The sequence below is a fragment of the Euwallacea fornicatus genome, chromosome 24, assembly GCF_040115645.1.
Source record: "Euwallacea fornicatus isolate EFF26 chromosome 24, ASM4011564v1, whole genome shotgun sequence".
In the NCBI taxonomy this organism is placed as follows: Eukaryota; Metazoa; Arthropoda; class Insecta; order Coleoptera; family Curculionidae; genus Euwallacea; species Euwallacea fornicatus.
Genome location: NC_089564.1, coordinates 1,773,526 through 1,790,516, shown reverse-complemented (window position 1 = coordinate 1,790,516; position 16,991 = coordinate 1,773,526). Strand labels below are relative to the sequence as shown.

Below are 16,991 nucleotides of genomic sequence, written 5' to 3'. Positions count from 1 at the left end.
GAACCTCCGCACCGTTGCTACGACTTATCCACGATTATCATTTTATGTGAGAATCGAAGTTCTTTCATTTAATCATTCGTTTCGCAGTGTAATAACGAACAGTTTTTAAGTAGCTGAATTTAATAATAGCGGTTTTTCAGTGTTGCTTCTTCTAAATAACGGATCCCCTATAAGACGGACACGGGCTTTTTTCCGTCCACTAAAACATGAACATACCTGTTAAATTACTTGTTAATGGCGGCCGTACAAGACATCTGTTCTTGGTAACGTTGTTGCACGAGTCGATTTCAAAATTCAGACGAACCTCTAACGAATTACTTTATGGTTCTATGTTAACGCTCTTAATTGCGCCTCTTAAGTAAACTCTCTCTGGCATTTATATGCGCTCCGGTATGGCCTGCAACGCATAAAATACTGAAAGATATTCAGAATCATTTTGCATAGCAAAAAACGCGTCTCGTGCTTTAATTAAATAAGAAGGAGATATATTTCACGATAAAATGAAAAGGGCAAAGCAAAAAATTACTGCAGACAGTTTCAAGCGTGCAAGTTGGAAAGTATCAGTTGAACATTATCTGACGTAAATGTTGATACGCGCTTTATATATTTTTTTCTAATAACAATCTCGTAGTCCGCGGCATATTTGATTTTTATCAAATTTGTTCTTACTTAAAAGCATCTCGGACGCCTGTTTAGCTTTAACAATGAAAATGATCCATCATCTAGCACTAGTCAAATTTCCGTCTCCGAAAACGTCCCGAAACAAGCTAATTCACTGTCCTTCCTACTGAAAACAAGATCCTAATTATGCACCAACAAATTACATCGACAGCCGAACATGATGTAACAGTTGGTAAAAATCAGTTGACCAGGCGGTATGTAACGCTCACTTCTGCCGGTCATACGATTCATATATTAATTAATTAGTGCCACTATATTAGGCCATGTCTAGCATACTTTCGTTTTAATTGAAAAAATAATCAATCACACGCAACCACTACGGCAAATCGTGCAGAAGACATTTAACCGTTACTCCTCAGCCATATAGATGATGACGATCGATTGGCCGTTATGGATAGGGAATTCTTTCAAGTAATCGCTATGAATAGTGGATTGTGAGAAAAATCCTTCAATCAATCTTCGGTGTGATTCGTATCGACTTGGGCAAAGTTTCAAAATTCCTTTCAACGAATACCGCTAAATATTGCCATTTTCAGGAGCAATTCAGGCCTTGTGTGGTAATGTTTAAGAGCCGGAGTCGGAAAGGCAATAACGCTAAAGCACGGTTGGGCTTTTCCGAAGGGGGAAATTGTTCGTCTTAAAATTGCTTCAATTTCGTTTGGGCATTCGCAGCCTTGTAGAGACACACGCAGTCGTCAAGTTGATATGAATCACTTATTGTTTTGCAATTTGAGCGAAAGTTTAGTGGGGATTTTCCGGAAGTCGGCGAAGGGCTCTGTTAGGGATTTTCCGCGTTTGGTTGAGCGGAAAGACATTTATGATCCAAATTTTTAAAGATCGACGCAAAATCGTAGCCATCGACGCTTAAATCAACGAGCAATTTCTCTGGCATTTTACGATTTCACCTTCACACCGTACCAACTCAAAACATACAAATTTTCCCATAAATTTAGTTAAATCGGCTCATTTAAGTCTTAAATTGAAACGTACTGCTAATGAACAGTTACACTTCAAAGACTGTTGTTAATTAAAACGCCATTAAGCATGTATAGATTTCTATACTTTATCGTTTCCCCATAAACCGCACGTTAAACCATTTCTTTCTCACAGCTCCTTTGCGAGCTTGTACGATCTTATCGAGACCATATTTATTCAAATTAATGTGGATTTTACTTTGTAATGACACATTTTTCTGCACTTAACGTAGAAAATTTCAATTGTTCCAGCTTAGCCACATGAAAAGCGTATAAAAAAATCGCGTGAGTGCGTGAAATAAAAAAGCTCGGGGTTCGTAAAAGCTCGCTCCCACTTAAAATTGACCGTACTTCACAAGCTAAATACCCTTTAAATGTTTTAGGTATGTTTTTTAATTAACAAAATAGAATATATATTGACCAAAATTACTTCATTAAAGATGGAGAAATGTTAACCTATTTTAGTTATACAACCCCACTTGGATGGTATAAGCGATAGATACCAGGCTGTTACCCAAACTTATAATACTGCTAATTAACATATAAATGCTGGAATTTGTGTAGTTTTTTAGGAAAATAAAGCGTAGCTTCGCCTGGTGATGGGCAACTTATGCATATGCATGAGCAATAATGGATGTGACTTGGGTTAGACCTTTGAAAACTATCGACTATCATTTTCTATGGACTTTCAATGAAAGCACAATATTATGTGATGTTGATTGGACACTTACTTGCATTCTCCTGGAAAATCACACTTTCCGTGTATGGGATGGCATCCCGTTTTACATACAGCTGCGAGAAAGATAGAAAAAAAAACAAATCAGTATTGTCGGCATTACTGTGAACGGCGCAGCTCTCACCTATATCACAAATATTTCCCTTCCACCCCTCTATACACTCCTTATCACCATTAGCATCACAGATAAAATGGCCGAACTTATCGTCCCTCGGCCGGCAGAATTTTGTACAAGTAGAATTGTAGTAGTGACTATCACATTTTACACGCACCCTGTAGGTGAGATGCGCACGAGGACCCCTGTGGTTCAGCGTGTGCCACTCGGGGCTGGGGTCGATTATCCCCGAGTAGGTAGCTTCTTCTATTATGTCATTTGTAGCTGAAAGTAGAAAAAAAAATTAAACTTGAAAATATCACATTTCATTCTAGGCAGATATACAGTGCGAGTGAAAGAGTTGGGAACCCTTTTGCTACTCTCTTTCACAGCAAAGGGACTGAAACACTTGAAAATTTTTATTTATGTTATTTTTTTCAATTTTTGTTATTTATTTGTATTTTAACTTCTACAATAAACCATCCATCGCAGCGCGTCTGCAGAAGTCTCAAAATCTCGTTATCTTCATTGCTTGTGATTTTATTTTTAAAGAGTGACTAACGGCTTAATCGATTAAACCAAATATACCATATACCATACCATAGTGAAAGTTGTATAATGAGAAAGATATGTTTTTTGAACATATTATCTTTTTTTTTGTCTTCATGTATTCACGAGTTATCTCTCCGGTATCTGGCCACTACCAGTAATTTTTCATATTTGTTCTACTTTATCATCTGTCGTCAGTCACTACGTTGCTTTGATTTTACAATTTTACTTTATTATTATTACTAACGACGATATGCATTAATACGAATCCGTTGACATATTGGTAACCCCTACGGAGGCGAACCTATTCACCAAAAATTACCGCCCTAATGCCGCAACCACACCAAGTAAGCTTGTGGTGGTGAACCAGGTTACCAACGAGTTTTTAACACGGAAAAAGTGCAAAACGTTTTTTTTTTTTTTGAAGCAAAAGTATATTCCATCAAATAAAAACCTCCCATTAGATTGCCTGGAGAACCCTGGGTGAGAAGTGCAGGCCTACCAACCTGGACCTGATCCCCTAGGTTTGGTACTTTTGTTTTATGACCTCCTAGGTCATCCGGGCTGGTACTCCTTGATTTTTATCTGCGGGGACATGCGAAGAACACGGTATACACCAAAGAAGTACACGATGTTGAAGACGCTTGTAGCCGTTTTTGAAGACCCCGTTTTCCATTATGTTATGCCGATTGCTGTTGTTAATTGGATAAACATCATTCGCTTGAAACAGACTACTGGACACTGTGTAAAAATAAAATCCCGCAACCTTCGACATCCTGTACATGCAAAAACCTTTTTGTCATCTGGAACCAGCTCAACCAAAAATAATAAATCATTGTAACAGGTTCTCAGAATAGTAGCTAGACTAATTAGACCTAATTCTTCTATGATGTCAATAAGAGAACACTGTATTCATTGAGTTTCTATTGCACAGAAGTACATGTACAGTTAACTTCAACTCAAAATATTAACATTGGAACGTCTTTTCATTGACACTTTTCCATCATTCAGAAGCTTTGAATTTATATTGTTGACTACATATACGAGGATAGACCCAGAAGTATCCAATCTAACATTTATGAAAAAAACTTTTTGAAAATATCACATCGTTTCTCAACATAGTCTCCTTTGAGGTTAACACACTTCCAAGCGATGCTCCAGGTCTTCCCTACTCTGTTTACAGTTAGAAGCTTCGAATGTTTCAAAATAGGCATCGATCTCGGACACCAGCTCCTCCTTATTGGCAAATCTCTTTCCACCGAGCCAATTTTTCAAGTTTGGAAATAGAAATTAGTCTGAAGGGGTTAAATCTGGCGAATAGGGTGGGCGAGGAGGAAGGTCGAAACCATGTCGATAGATTTTGGTTATCGCGATGACAGAGGAGCGTGGACTAGTGCGTTGTCTTGACGAAACAAGAAATTTTTTCCGCCAAATGCGGTTGTTGTGTTTTTCGCTCAAATGCTGCAATAAATTTGCATAATATTCTTCGTTTATTATTTTTCTTTTAGGGAGGTCGTCAATAAAAATGATCCCACGTGCGACCCAAAAAACTGACGTCATCAACTTCCCTGCAGTTGGAACGGTTTTCGCCTTCTTTGGAGCCGGCTTTCCCTTTTAAGTGTGTTGTTTCGATCACTCTTTAATCCTAGGTGTGAAATAATGGACTCATATTCCATCCATGGTTATGAACCGACTCAAAAACTCTACTCCCTCGAAACGTCCTCACGACGCAGTTTTTGTTCACCTAGCGCACAGCTTCCTCATGTCGTTCCTTCTCAGTTCGGTCAAAACGTGACATCCGGTACATTTTGAAATTCCTATCATGTCAGTTACTTCGCACAATTTAGGCCGACGGTCTTCCCGTTAGTTTTGTGAATTTTCATCACAATATCTCGAGTGGCCAGATTTGGAGTGTCTTGGCAGCTCGAACGTCCACGTCTGAACCCTGCCACCCAATATTGTACAGTTGTTGACGGAGGACCAGATTCCCCTACAGATGGTCTGACTGCGCTTCAATGTCGGATGCATCAAAAACTTTCATATGAAAATAGCGAATCACGTGTCGATCACCAATCTCTTCTGTATTCGCAAAATCTCTGAAAACGGCTCTAAGACAAACACGAATCGACGTAACACCATCGAACTTAAAACATAAGCTTTTTACGGTTAGGTCTTTGTAATTCATGCAAAATTTTGGTCGAAAAATCGCCATCTATGTGTCAGGTCGGGTACTTCCAGGATTGTCCTCGTGGTTTTGGTTCTGAATTGCGTAGTATCCGGGAATACCAAAGTCTTAAGTTTCCTTTTCCGCCTTTGCGCTTGCGAGCTCTTCTTCCGCTACGCCCCGCATGCGTTTTGAACATTATTGGCGAACGGCTTTGATAACGATTTTGGCAGTTTAGAATGGTCCATTAGCGACTGAAAAAGGACCGAGTGGCAAACATGCGTATAAAAGCGAATCGGCTCACTCGGTTAACATAATGATTAATACATTAAGAACGTACACTCAACCTGTTTCATTCCCCGCATGCCCTAAGATTGCCGAATAAATTATGAATGGTATGTCATGATGTAAATACTCGTTGAAAAGAGATATAAGAGCTATTTGGAGAATGCAAAACACACGTAGCACTTGGAAATGATTAAGTGCTAGAACGCAAGCAAGCAAACATTAAAAAAAAAAAAAAAACAATTATTGTCAAGGCTACCTGAAGAAGTTAATCACTCCCGACGTCGAATCTGTAATTATTGCAGGCAATTTGACACCCGAGGAACAATAATTCACACATGTCTACAAAAACGTGGATAATTATTCAAATGGCCAAAACACGACCAAACCGACTGTTCAAATATAAACAAAACTACTGTGTTTACCACTCGAATAGGTTAATAGGATTCACTACAGTGGTGTAAAAGTACCACTTAAATTATGCCGAAGAAAGTGCAAGGTGTGTAGGACGACCGGCCCTCCGGCTACAAGAGTCAATATAAGCACTCTTGTAAACGATTTTAAAATGGGATAAAATGCTCTTGAAGTACTTATTAATGAATGTACGGACGCCTACGACCCATGATTTGCAAATCTAACACAACGACCGCTCTGTGTATACACTACAAAATCGTTTAGTAGCACTCGAAGGTAATTTTATTTAAATGCACATTTCGCGAATTCCAATTGGGTGCGACCTTACTTAGAGAAAGCCTATTACAATTAAGATATAACTACTACATTTCAGCAAAAGAACGCTGCATGGGGAACCACCGGGACCGAGGCTGCAAACTGTACAGGTTCGTTTTGCAAATTCTTATTTGGAATCTTCAACCGAGTCCGATCGGTCACCGTGGCGTAAGTCCGTGAATCTACACGTCGATTGCGATACCTCCGGGTAACTCTCATTCGTGGTGAAGGTTGTTGCGGAACATCCGAGAGATGTAACTCCCCAGGACGAATTCAATCGTTCGAGTTTTGGACAATTTTAACGATGAATTTGAAACAACTGCAGATGATCGCTGGCGAGAAACGTTTCAAGATAGAAATGAGAGAATAAATGCGCGTATTCGAACATCGGTTCGAGTAACTGTTAAGATACCATGTGAGATATGGATATTCGGGGTTTTTGAACTCGGAGAGTCGGGTCTTAAAGGCATTAACGCAAATCTGAAGGGAGCCTCTTCCGGAAGTTAAGAATGGAGAAGGAGCACAACGATGTTGGGGAGTTCGACGGGCGATTCCTTCCAGATTGAAACGCGAGCGTCGCTTCGGGAGTCTCGACAAATCGGGGGGTGAGCATTAGCGAGCGCATAGAAACAACTCGAGGAAACGTTCATACGTTTGTCCTGTGGACTTCAAACACTGTCCGAAGTGTGGCCATCTTTAAAAAATCGTCCCAGGTCGTCGCCATAGTGAACGTTTGCCGGAAATCTAAAAATGCCTAAAGAATGGTCAATACACGCCTGAAGAAAGCTTAGGACCTTGAAATATCGATTTTCGACCTTTAATAATAGAAGAAGTGACAATCCTAACAAACATTTAACTAGTTGAAACAAATCGCTTGCAGAATGAAGAAGTTATTATGGACGAAAGAATATTATATTAACGAACCTGAAGAAGGCTTTCAAACAGTCTTTTGTAGATTTTGGCGGAACTCGAAGTGAGGCTCAGGTTAAAAGCTCCGGAAAGCTCCACAGACTTCAAAAGAAATAAATTGGTTAATGAATTTGATACGTTGTTTGGCAAACGTCGTTTTGAAAAATGGCGAAGAGGATCGAAGAAATGTTAAAAAAACCTGAGGAAAACCCTCTCATACCTACTTCTTTTAGGAACCTGACGATCGACCAAGTTTGTTAATGTCGGCTGATTCGGAAGTCTTAACAGTTCGAAGAAAATATTAGCATATCTAAGGTAAGTTTGCAATCCTAAAGACCACAAATGGACACTGTTTGCGCTAAGGCCTGACAACTTAACTATATTTCAACTTAAAAAATAAGGATATTTTCACCAATTGTAGAGAAATTTTAATCAATATAATGAAAGTTTACCACACGTGGTAAGTAATACTCATATATTTAAGAAATGGTTTACACTTCGAGAAAAGCTAACATACTTGGAGAAAACCTACTCCTAACCGATTTAGGAATGCTAAGGTGTTGCTTTATGTGCGGTAATTAGGGCTTACTTCGAAGTCCCCGCGGACGGGAAAGTATGATCGTCCGATTGTTGATATGATATGAATTTGATGTGTTAATTATAATTTTAACATTTTTCCTTCGGATTTTACCGAGATCTGCGGCCTGTGACACAGTTTGCAAAATCAGGAACGCTCTACAGAGCGCAGAGGAAATGTTTGAAGATCACTTTTTTAGATAAAATTTTGTGGCCAAATGAAACAATCAGAAGTTTAATTAAAATTAGACACGCCAAAAGACTAACGGACTTCCTATATTTATTTCTCTTCATAGTTGTTTCAGGGTCTCCTATTTTTACTTATGGACAAACACAACACATTACCGACATGGAAAAACGGATCGCATGGCCAAAATGTGTATACAAAAAAAACTTTCAATTTAGTCGCGGATGGAACTGCATTAATCATCAATAAATGTCTTGATGATGATCGCTGGAGTACCAGAGGAATGAATTAAGTTATTGCAAGCAGTGGACCGGTCTACTTTCTTCTTTTTTCGTCTAGTCTCAGTTTCGATGGTATGGTATGATATGGATGGATTGATCGATAGATTTGGTACGGATGGGTTTCAAGACACAAAGTAATTCATTTACGACTGAAGTGGTTCCCAAAACTGAAATTAGAGTAGAAACGTGAGCCCCTTCACTTACCTGGTATTGAGAAATTATTGTGATCCACAGCCTGAAGAATTAGTGTGAAGGATCTCTGAAACAAACAAGAGCAAGTATTAGATAATTCCATTATGCTTAGCGTTACCTAGAGATTAAAAAAAGCCGCCGAAAGAAACGGGAGATTTCCTGGGTCGATCAGTCTCTTTCATATTTAATTTAATCATACTAGGCCAGCAGAAAGATAAGGACGACAGAGGCGTAGTTCGATAGATTTAAAACTATAGTGCAATACGCCATAATGGGAAAAATGCGTTTTTACGTCCAAATTCATGGTAGAAGAACGGTCGAATTATTCCAATAAGATCATCAGTATGCGGCAATTAGCCTTTCGTGTTAATTCAAACCATTGAAAATGCCATCATTAGTACAATCACCATGGGAGGCAAAGACACTAGGTGAATATGTATTAGCACTAAGTCGGGCTCTCTAACGATTTATAACCAAAAGTGGAAGAACACATCGGCTATATTGTTACCTGTGGAATTTTAAATGATGTTGGGTTCACTGGTACAAAACAAATCCTATTCAATTTTTCAACAGTTTCTTCTCATTGTGTGCATTTTAAGAACGGGCACTCCACTGGAATCGATAATATTGTTATTTAAATCATTTTTTACCGACCCACTGGAATTTCGATAGCCAGATATTCCATAATCTACTTCCTACTCAATGCCATCACAGGAACTGTCTTTGCCAACTCACGCATTCATTGTCTTTAATCTGGGCGTATTTCAAAATTTATTGATAAAAAAAATAATGTATCTTTCGTATGTCTTTAAGTCGATTTTACTGACGCAATGTGAGGAACAGCTGACGAAACCTGAGGAAACCTGGATAAACACGCAATCGTTCTGTTTTCTCATGATGCAATTCTACCACCATTTTACTGATATTTCAAAGGCTTCCTAAATACGTATTTACTTACGTTAAGCTTTAATCTTTTTAAAAGCCCCCCCAGTTAATCCTCTTTCGAAATCAGAGTTGATATGCGGATGGTCAGGTTTTTGTCCCCTTTCAGTCCATTCGTTTGATTGGATTAGTGGATCAGTTTCCGAGATATAGATCCTAGATCTTCGTCTGATACCAATTTTCCTAATCAATAGTCATTAAATAATGACGATCTATGCTAGCAAATTAGTAACGGGCAATTATTATTAAAAAAAAAACTTGGCCGTAGCCGGCGAACCGTAAACGCAAGGCGTTGATTGAGCTTTTTACTGTTTAACAACAAACACCTTATGGACAACAGGTGAAAGTTGAATTTACTCCTTGAGCTTTTTTTTAACGATCATCCTTATATTATGTAATGAGCACGAATGCGGCTCATGCGCAAATATACTCCGTGTCATCGAAAAGAGAACACTCCGCAAAAATGATTTTATTTGAATAATTTTTGATATGTATGTTTCTATATGGGAGCACAAAAAATGATTAAATTTCTCAGCCATGTTCATCAATGTACATACAAGCTATCAGGAATTTTCCTTTCTTTTTACTATAAAATTTGCAATAAAATATCAACAATATAACTGCAAAATATTATTTATTGGTGTATAGAGTGCCTAGAAAGTGCTTTTATATTAATCGAATATGCAGTGAAGTTTTGATCAATTGAGCGAGTTTGAGAGAGGCTGAGTAGTGGGTCTACGAGAGGTGGAAATCGCCACTAGATTGAACTGTAGTGTAAACACTAGAGTGAGGTGCTGTCCGACATGGTTTCAAGGAGAGCAAACAGGCAGAAGGAGAGATCCTGGACGATCCCGAAGAACTACAGAACGCCAAGATCATCGCTTTCGAATCATGGCCCTAAGAGATAGGTTTGTCTCGTCGAGGACGCTGGTGGACCAGTGGTCTGCTGAGCATGAAAGACCCGTTGGGATTACCACCATTTATCGCCGGAAAGGAAGTTTTGGCCTGATTTCCTACCATCTCCATCTTGTGCTACCCCTCACCTTAAATCATCGTCAAAATCGACTGCAGTGGTGCAGAGAGGGGATACATTGGAATCCGAAATGGGATAATACCATGTTTAGTGACGAATCCAGATTTTGTTTGGGTATGCATGATGATCGGAAAAGAGAAAGAACGACGGGGTGAGAGATGGATCCTCAGTTTACAATATAGAGGCATGTCCATCAGACTATTGGAGTAATAGTTTGGGGTGCTATTGCGCATGGTAGCAGGTCGCCTTTACTTTTCGTTAGAGGCAATATGACAGCTCAACGATACATCCAAGAAGTCCTGGAACCTCATCTCGTCCCTTATCTGGAAACCCTTGTTAATCCAGTTTTCCAGCAAGACAATGCACGACCACATATGGCGAGAGTGACCATGGACTTCTTTCATCGAAATGCAATCAATCTGCTACCTTGGCCACCTCGATCTCCAGACCTTTCACCGATTGAACATATGTGGAATATTATAGGTAGAAGGTTGTATAATTTACCCCATCCCCCATAAACCCTAGCGGCGCTATGTCCTGCTGTCCAGCTGGTCTGCAATGAGATCCCCCAAGAGGATGTCAATTGCTTCATTAGATCCATGTCTAGGCGCGTACGGGAATGTATGAGACACCGTGGAGGACCGACATACTGTAAATTTTTTTTTGTGGTTTAAAAAAATTAAATTTGTTAAATTTTCTAATAAAGTATTTGTTTTAACATAAGAAACATTTAAATAAAACCATTTTTACAGGGTGTTTTTTTTTCTATGTCACGCAGTATATGTTACAACGTCTCGTGTGCACGGACCCTCTCGGTAGAAAGTGGTTATTTTTTGTTAGATAGTTTTTTCACGACGATAAATTTGCAGAGAAAAGGGCATTTCACAGGATTCGGTGTTGTGATGGCCGTATTGCCCACTGGGTAAGTATAAAGGATCGAGGATCGATGGTCGGCAACAATGCAATATCCCAATAGTCGAGGAAAAATATTACTTCGTAAATATGTTTGTACACATTTCTGGGCTCAATAACCTCCTGGACATCTTTAATCCATTAAATACCAGTTAAACTCTTTCATATCAACTAAAATGAATAACCAACGGTTCCAGGATGACTTTCAAGTTCAGGTCTCATTCTAATACGCCGTATTAAAGCTTAAATGTATCGATTTTGACAGGGTCCGCCTGCTGCTTTTAGTTTTTTGGGTTGGTTATCCGACATTAACGATGGTATACTTTTGCCTTTTGGTGAAGCTATTAGCATGACATATGGGTTTTTACGTAATAATTTTATTTGGGTGTCGATGAATGGTAACTCGAGGTCAAGCAACGTGTTGGAGATTTATTTATTTATTTTTTTTAATTTTAGGTAGCAGAGGTTGGTTACTGGCACCGCTCCTATGGATTTCAATTCTTTGAATGCAGTTGTCAGCAGGAGCCATTTGAACTATAAAAGCATTTACTGCTTTCCGTCTTAATCTTCGACTGACATGCAATACTACACAGATTGAACTTTAATGTCCCAATTGAGGCCCTCGAGCTTTGAAAACGCAAATCGGGAAATTTGCATTGCAAGGAATATAACTTTTAAAGAAAAATTGATTTGGAGCGTTTTAGACACTAAACTAAAAGTAGTATTACAAAGCGACTTATGCAGGCTTACACAGGGTGAACCTCAAGTAGCGGTTTTTCTTCGAATACGACATAGATCCCAAAAACTAAGCGATATATTCATGTAGCATTTATTCAAAATCTCAAAAACAACCTAAATGTGCGTGCACGAAAGTAGTAGAAAAAAATACGGAACTTTTTAAATAATTTATTTTCCAACAGGTGGATAGGTCGCGACGGGAGCAATAAGCCCGCGATATCGCCAGATCTAAATCCGTGTGTTTTTAATTTTGCGGGGTTATATGCAAAGATTGATGTGTACGGCTGAGATTAACACAGAGTTGCATGAGCGGATACGAAACGCCGCAGAAATGCATCTAGAGGATAAATATATTCCAACAGCACGCACAGAGTCGTGGATAAGGCAAGCAATAACTTGGGTAATGGCAGCAAATGGCGGCAATTTGAAAGCCAGTTCCGGTGTAAATAATAATTAAAAGTTTTGTTAATTATTAAAACGTTTATACACGCATATTTTGGTTATTTTTGAGAATTCGAAAACAATTTACGTTAAGATTTTGCATAGTGTTTTTAAGGTCCATGTCGCGTTAGAAGGACAACTTCTATTTAAAATTCGCCCTGTAGAGCTCATGGAAACGAAGTTACAAAAAGTAGAAAGCTATCTCCTTGAAATCTCTCCTTGAAATTTTCCAAAAAAATTTCAAAATTTTTGAGTACCACTGTTTGGTTCAATGTGTATACAAATATCGATCTCACAACGAATTTGGACAACTTACTTGAGTTCGTCAAGTCTTGGAAGGCTTCACTTTGAATACACCTTCCAAATCGTTAGAACAAATATCTTAGCTTATGTTTCAGAAACTATAGGAGCTATTACAACTCAGTTTACACAAGCTTACAGGACCCTTCAATGTGATTAAACCTCGTTTTGGGCGAGCTCGAAGTTACACGAATTCAAACTTGCCATTACAGTCAAATACTTACGCCGATCTGAATTGGTTTGAGCTAGAATTCGCAGACAGAGAAAGAATTGAGAACTAAATATTCTCATAGGCATGATTCGAGCCGGTTCAAGAGAGTAAAGCAATACGAAACGCAAACCTGGAAATGTTTCATAAGAGCAATTGGACTTTAAGGGGTCAGGGAAAGTTCAGCCGTAATTCCTTTACATGGCCGAATAGAAGAAAACCAGCGATATTCGAATAACTCCACGCCCGAACGTGAACATAATCGCTTATGCAAAAAATGGGTTGGTTTTTTTTTTTAATGGTCCGTTGGTACCAATTCATGAATCAAGGGAGGAGTATGAATTGCAAGTCGAGAAATGTCTGATGGGAATCGTCGGGCTTCAGAGAGTCGGGAAAACAGTCCTCGCTGCTAAGGATACAATAGAAAGAAACATGCGGCTTTACAACAAATTCCGTAGCTAATCGGAAATAAAGTATTTGCAGACCAACTGGAGGTCACCGCTGCAAGAATGAATATGCATTGAGATTAATATCATATTAAATAATTAACTCGCTTCATAATCAATAAATAATAAAAAAAAAAGCTCCTTTCTATCCACACAGAAAAAACATTCACACGTTATTCAAGATCAATTCATCTGATCTTTGAGAAAAAAACAACAAAAAACACATAATCTCTCATCATCGTAATTTCCATATTGGAACTCTTAACAACTACATTAACAACGGTTTCGTTTAGTATAACTGGTCATTAATGTATTAAACACGTTTTTAAACACGTTAGATAATATCAATACAGTTTTAATCGAGTGGAAGTGAACATTGTCAGGGAACTTGTATTGTGGCCAGTTTTCCCATGGATAATTAAATATAAGTTTTAATGGAACGAGTATCACATTACTGGCCACACTAATGTAGATAATAACTGTTCCGATGCTCTTGGTTGCGTAATAAACTTTGTCGTTTCAGTTACGAGTCCATAAAGTAACTAATTTAATTATTATAATTGCTTTCCGCATACGTCTTTGTTGCCCAACTGAAGTTGCCTCATAACTGCTCTAATCATAATCTATTGATGTTTTAAGCAATTGCTAACAACTCTGAGAATCACAAAGCGTAAAACTATCACGTAACGACTATGTGGGTAAAATTCCTAAGTGGTAATGCACATTTCAGGTTGTTAAGTTTTAAAACCCTGAAATCGATGTAATAAATCAGAAAGATTACTGATTTATATTTCACAACGTTCACTGGCTATTGGGTATTGACCACCACGCGAAACATTAGGCCTTCGCATACCATGTTCCTAACTATACGAATGGGGGAAAGCTGTGAATGTTTACATACAAGAGCGATGCACCTGTGTACATAATATCTTCTCTCTATACCTCTACCAAACCATAACCAGTCCGTCAAAAGGAACACGTGGTTTATCAGTGCATGTGTAGATATGTACGAGGATAGTCCCAGGAGTGCCCGACCTGACGTAGATGGCGATTTTTTCGTTCGTGATTTGTCTACATTGCGAAGGCCCGACCTTAAAAAGCTTACGGCTACCGTTTGAGGGTGCCACTCTGATATCTGCACGTTTTGGAGCCCTTTTTGAGTAGACGCTTTTAGGGAATTCGCGCGCATGGAAAGCTCTTAGCCCATAGATTCCACCCCGAGGGAATCCGGCCCTTCGTTAACAACTCTAAAATATCGGTAGGCAGAGTTTCGACGAGGCGGTGCGGACTGTCAACACGAAGTCCGCAGTGGTCGGCCCGGTGACACTCCAGACCTGACCACTCCAGAAGTTGTGGGGAAAATCCACAAAACTGCACCGGAAGAGTGTTGGCTAAAAAATGCGCAAGTTACCAGACGTGAGACGCATCTGAAAAAATACTGGACATCGCGCTTTGGCCGAACAATTGGAGATAGCCGGGCGTGAGGTGATTGCTAATGATTGGACAGAAAGACCGCCCCGAGGGTGTTTGAAAGGAGCGTGCGGCAAAGTGTCGCAGAAATAACGTGGAGTTTTATAACCACCGATGAAGCAAGCACGAGTCCACCATTTCGCACCTGAGACGAAAGAGCAGTCAAAACGACGGACTCAAAGGGGAGAGTCGGCACCAGAGAAGGCGAAAACCATTCCACCTGCAGGAAAGGCGTCACCTTTTTGGAATATACGTGGACGAATTTTATTATCCTTAAAGGAAAAACAATGAACGGAGAACATTACACGAATTTGTTGCAGCGTTTGAGCGAAAAAATTAGGAAAGAGCAACCGCATTTAGTAGAACAGAAAGTCTTGTTTCATCAACACGACGCCCCAGTCCGTGCTTCTGTCGTCGTGATGGTCAAAATCAATCAGCTCAAGTTTCGACCTTTTTGCTTACCCACCCTCTTCGCCAAATTTAGCCCCGTCAGACTATTTTCTATTTCCAAACTTGAAAAATGGTGGCTAGATGGAAAGAGATTTGCCAACAACGAAGAGGTGGAGTCCGTGGTTGGTGCCTATTTCGAAGCATTTGACGTTTCTCACCGTAAACTGGGTATAGAAGCCGTGGAACATCGCTGAGAACAGTGTGGCAATCTCAAAGGAGATTATGTTGAGAAATAATGTAATATTTTCCATTTTTCTCTCTCTAAGTGTTAGGTCAGATTCTTCTGGGAGTATCCTCGTATACCTCAGTTTTAGCTTCGCTCCTGACCGATTTCGTAACTGAAACTTCTGAGTTTGAAATTTTGTTACCAAAACTAGTAGTCGAAATCATTAAAAATTAGTAATCTTATGTAATGTAACGATTGAATTGAGCACTATCAATTGATTTTAGCTTGAAATCTATGAATGCAATTTGGGGTGAAAAAAGCACGAGTGCGCGTAATGAACGAGTGTTTTTTCTAATCTCGGTTGCACGACTAAAATTATCTAAAATATTCGATTCACGAGTTACGTGTAGGAGACTTGTGCACGAAATATGTAGGAGAATTTCACAAATCAAGTGCAACCTGCTTGTGACAACATTTTCGAGTCCTACAAAATAAATCGGCGCAAATTGGGCCGTAATGTCTTCTTCAGTTCCCGAAACGTCAGATAAGACGTATGTTTTAATGATTTTTTAAGGAATCTCAAAATTAAAGTTCCTCAAACTACACCTCCAAGTTCCGACGGCCTCAAGTGAGCTATCCAGATTCAGTGTAAGATCGACATTAGTTATTTAGACCAAAAAGAGGCATTTCAAAAATTTTCGAAATTTTCCTTGAACCTCCCAAGGGACGAGTCCATCAACTCATTAGGACCAGTCACGTTCGAGTAACATTTGGAGGAGACATTCATGGACCAAATGCTATCTGACGACTTTGTGGAATGTTTGAGTCGTAGACATTGAGGGAAGTTCGACCGGAGTAGAATTCCTTTCAGTGCCTAGTAGCATAATTACCATTGTTACTTCGCGATGAAATACCAAATTTTTAACACGGAACACGCGGCGAATGACATTCTCGGCGTTAAATTTGGCTTGCGAGTTGTCAAGGTGAGTTGAGATTGCTGAGCCTCTGTAAGCTCCAAAGACCGAACGCCATATGCAGGGTTCGTATCCTTCTTTGATAAATAATCTCAGCTTCCCAGTAGGAAGTAATACAGCTGCTATTCTTATCGTTTAATTTCAGGGGGTCACGTACCTACCCACACCAACAAAATCTACCATGAAATAGAAAACAAATAAGAATTTATATGCTGAGCCGAACACCTCGAAACGAATAGTCTTTATTTCTTCCTGTTCGGGCCCTCTAGAAAGCCCAAAGTTTTCGTTGGCTGACACAGTATGAATTTTCTTTTTGATCCTTTTTCATTTATCCCTTTATTTTCCAAGTTGCAGCTCTCGTTTAGTTATTCTTCTCCGTGGCTTCTGTGTCATTTTAAGTTCTAACTTGACCGTTCTCACTGGTCGCCTCTATCCTCCATCGTATTTGTCTTACTCAAATTTTATTTTACTGCAAGAGTGCCTTTCCGAAGGGATATTTTCAGATTAACTCTTCTATAATGTAAACAACAGTGAAATTTGAATAATAAAAATGT

General features: G+C 39.2%; 2 protein-coding genes across 4 annotated transcripts in view; one reads left to right on the top strand and one right to left on the bottom strand.

Moving 5' to 3' along the window:
• The window catches only part of LOC136346677 (GPI ethanolamine phosphate transferase 1-like), a 225,072-nt gene that overhangs the window by 22,579 nt on the left and 185,502 nt on the right, over nucleotides 1–16,991 (top strand). The gene's annotated exons all lie outside the window — the stretch shown is intronic.
• Nucleotides 1–16,991, bottom strand: part of Ser (Serrate) — a 239,402-nt gene that overhangs the window by 56,303 nt on the left and 166,108 nt on the right. For all 3 annotated transcript variants that reach the window (XM_066296002.1, XM_066296000.1, XM_066296001.1), the window contains exons 3-5: nucleotides 8,370–8,424; nucleotides 2,516–2,770; nucleotides 2,387–2,447 (exon numbers count right to left, since the gene is read on the bottom strand). In XM_066296002.1, the coding sequence (XP_066152099.1) occupies nucleotides 2,387–2,447; nucleotides 2,516–2,770; nucleotides 8,370–8,424 (371 nt within the window). The remainder of the gene's footprint in view (nucleotides 1–2,386; nucleotides 2,448–2,515; nucleotides 2,771–8,369; nucleotides 8,425–16,991) is intronic.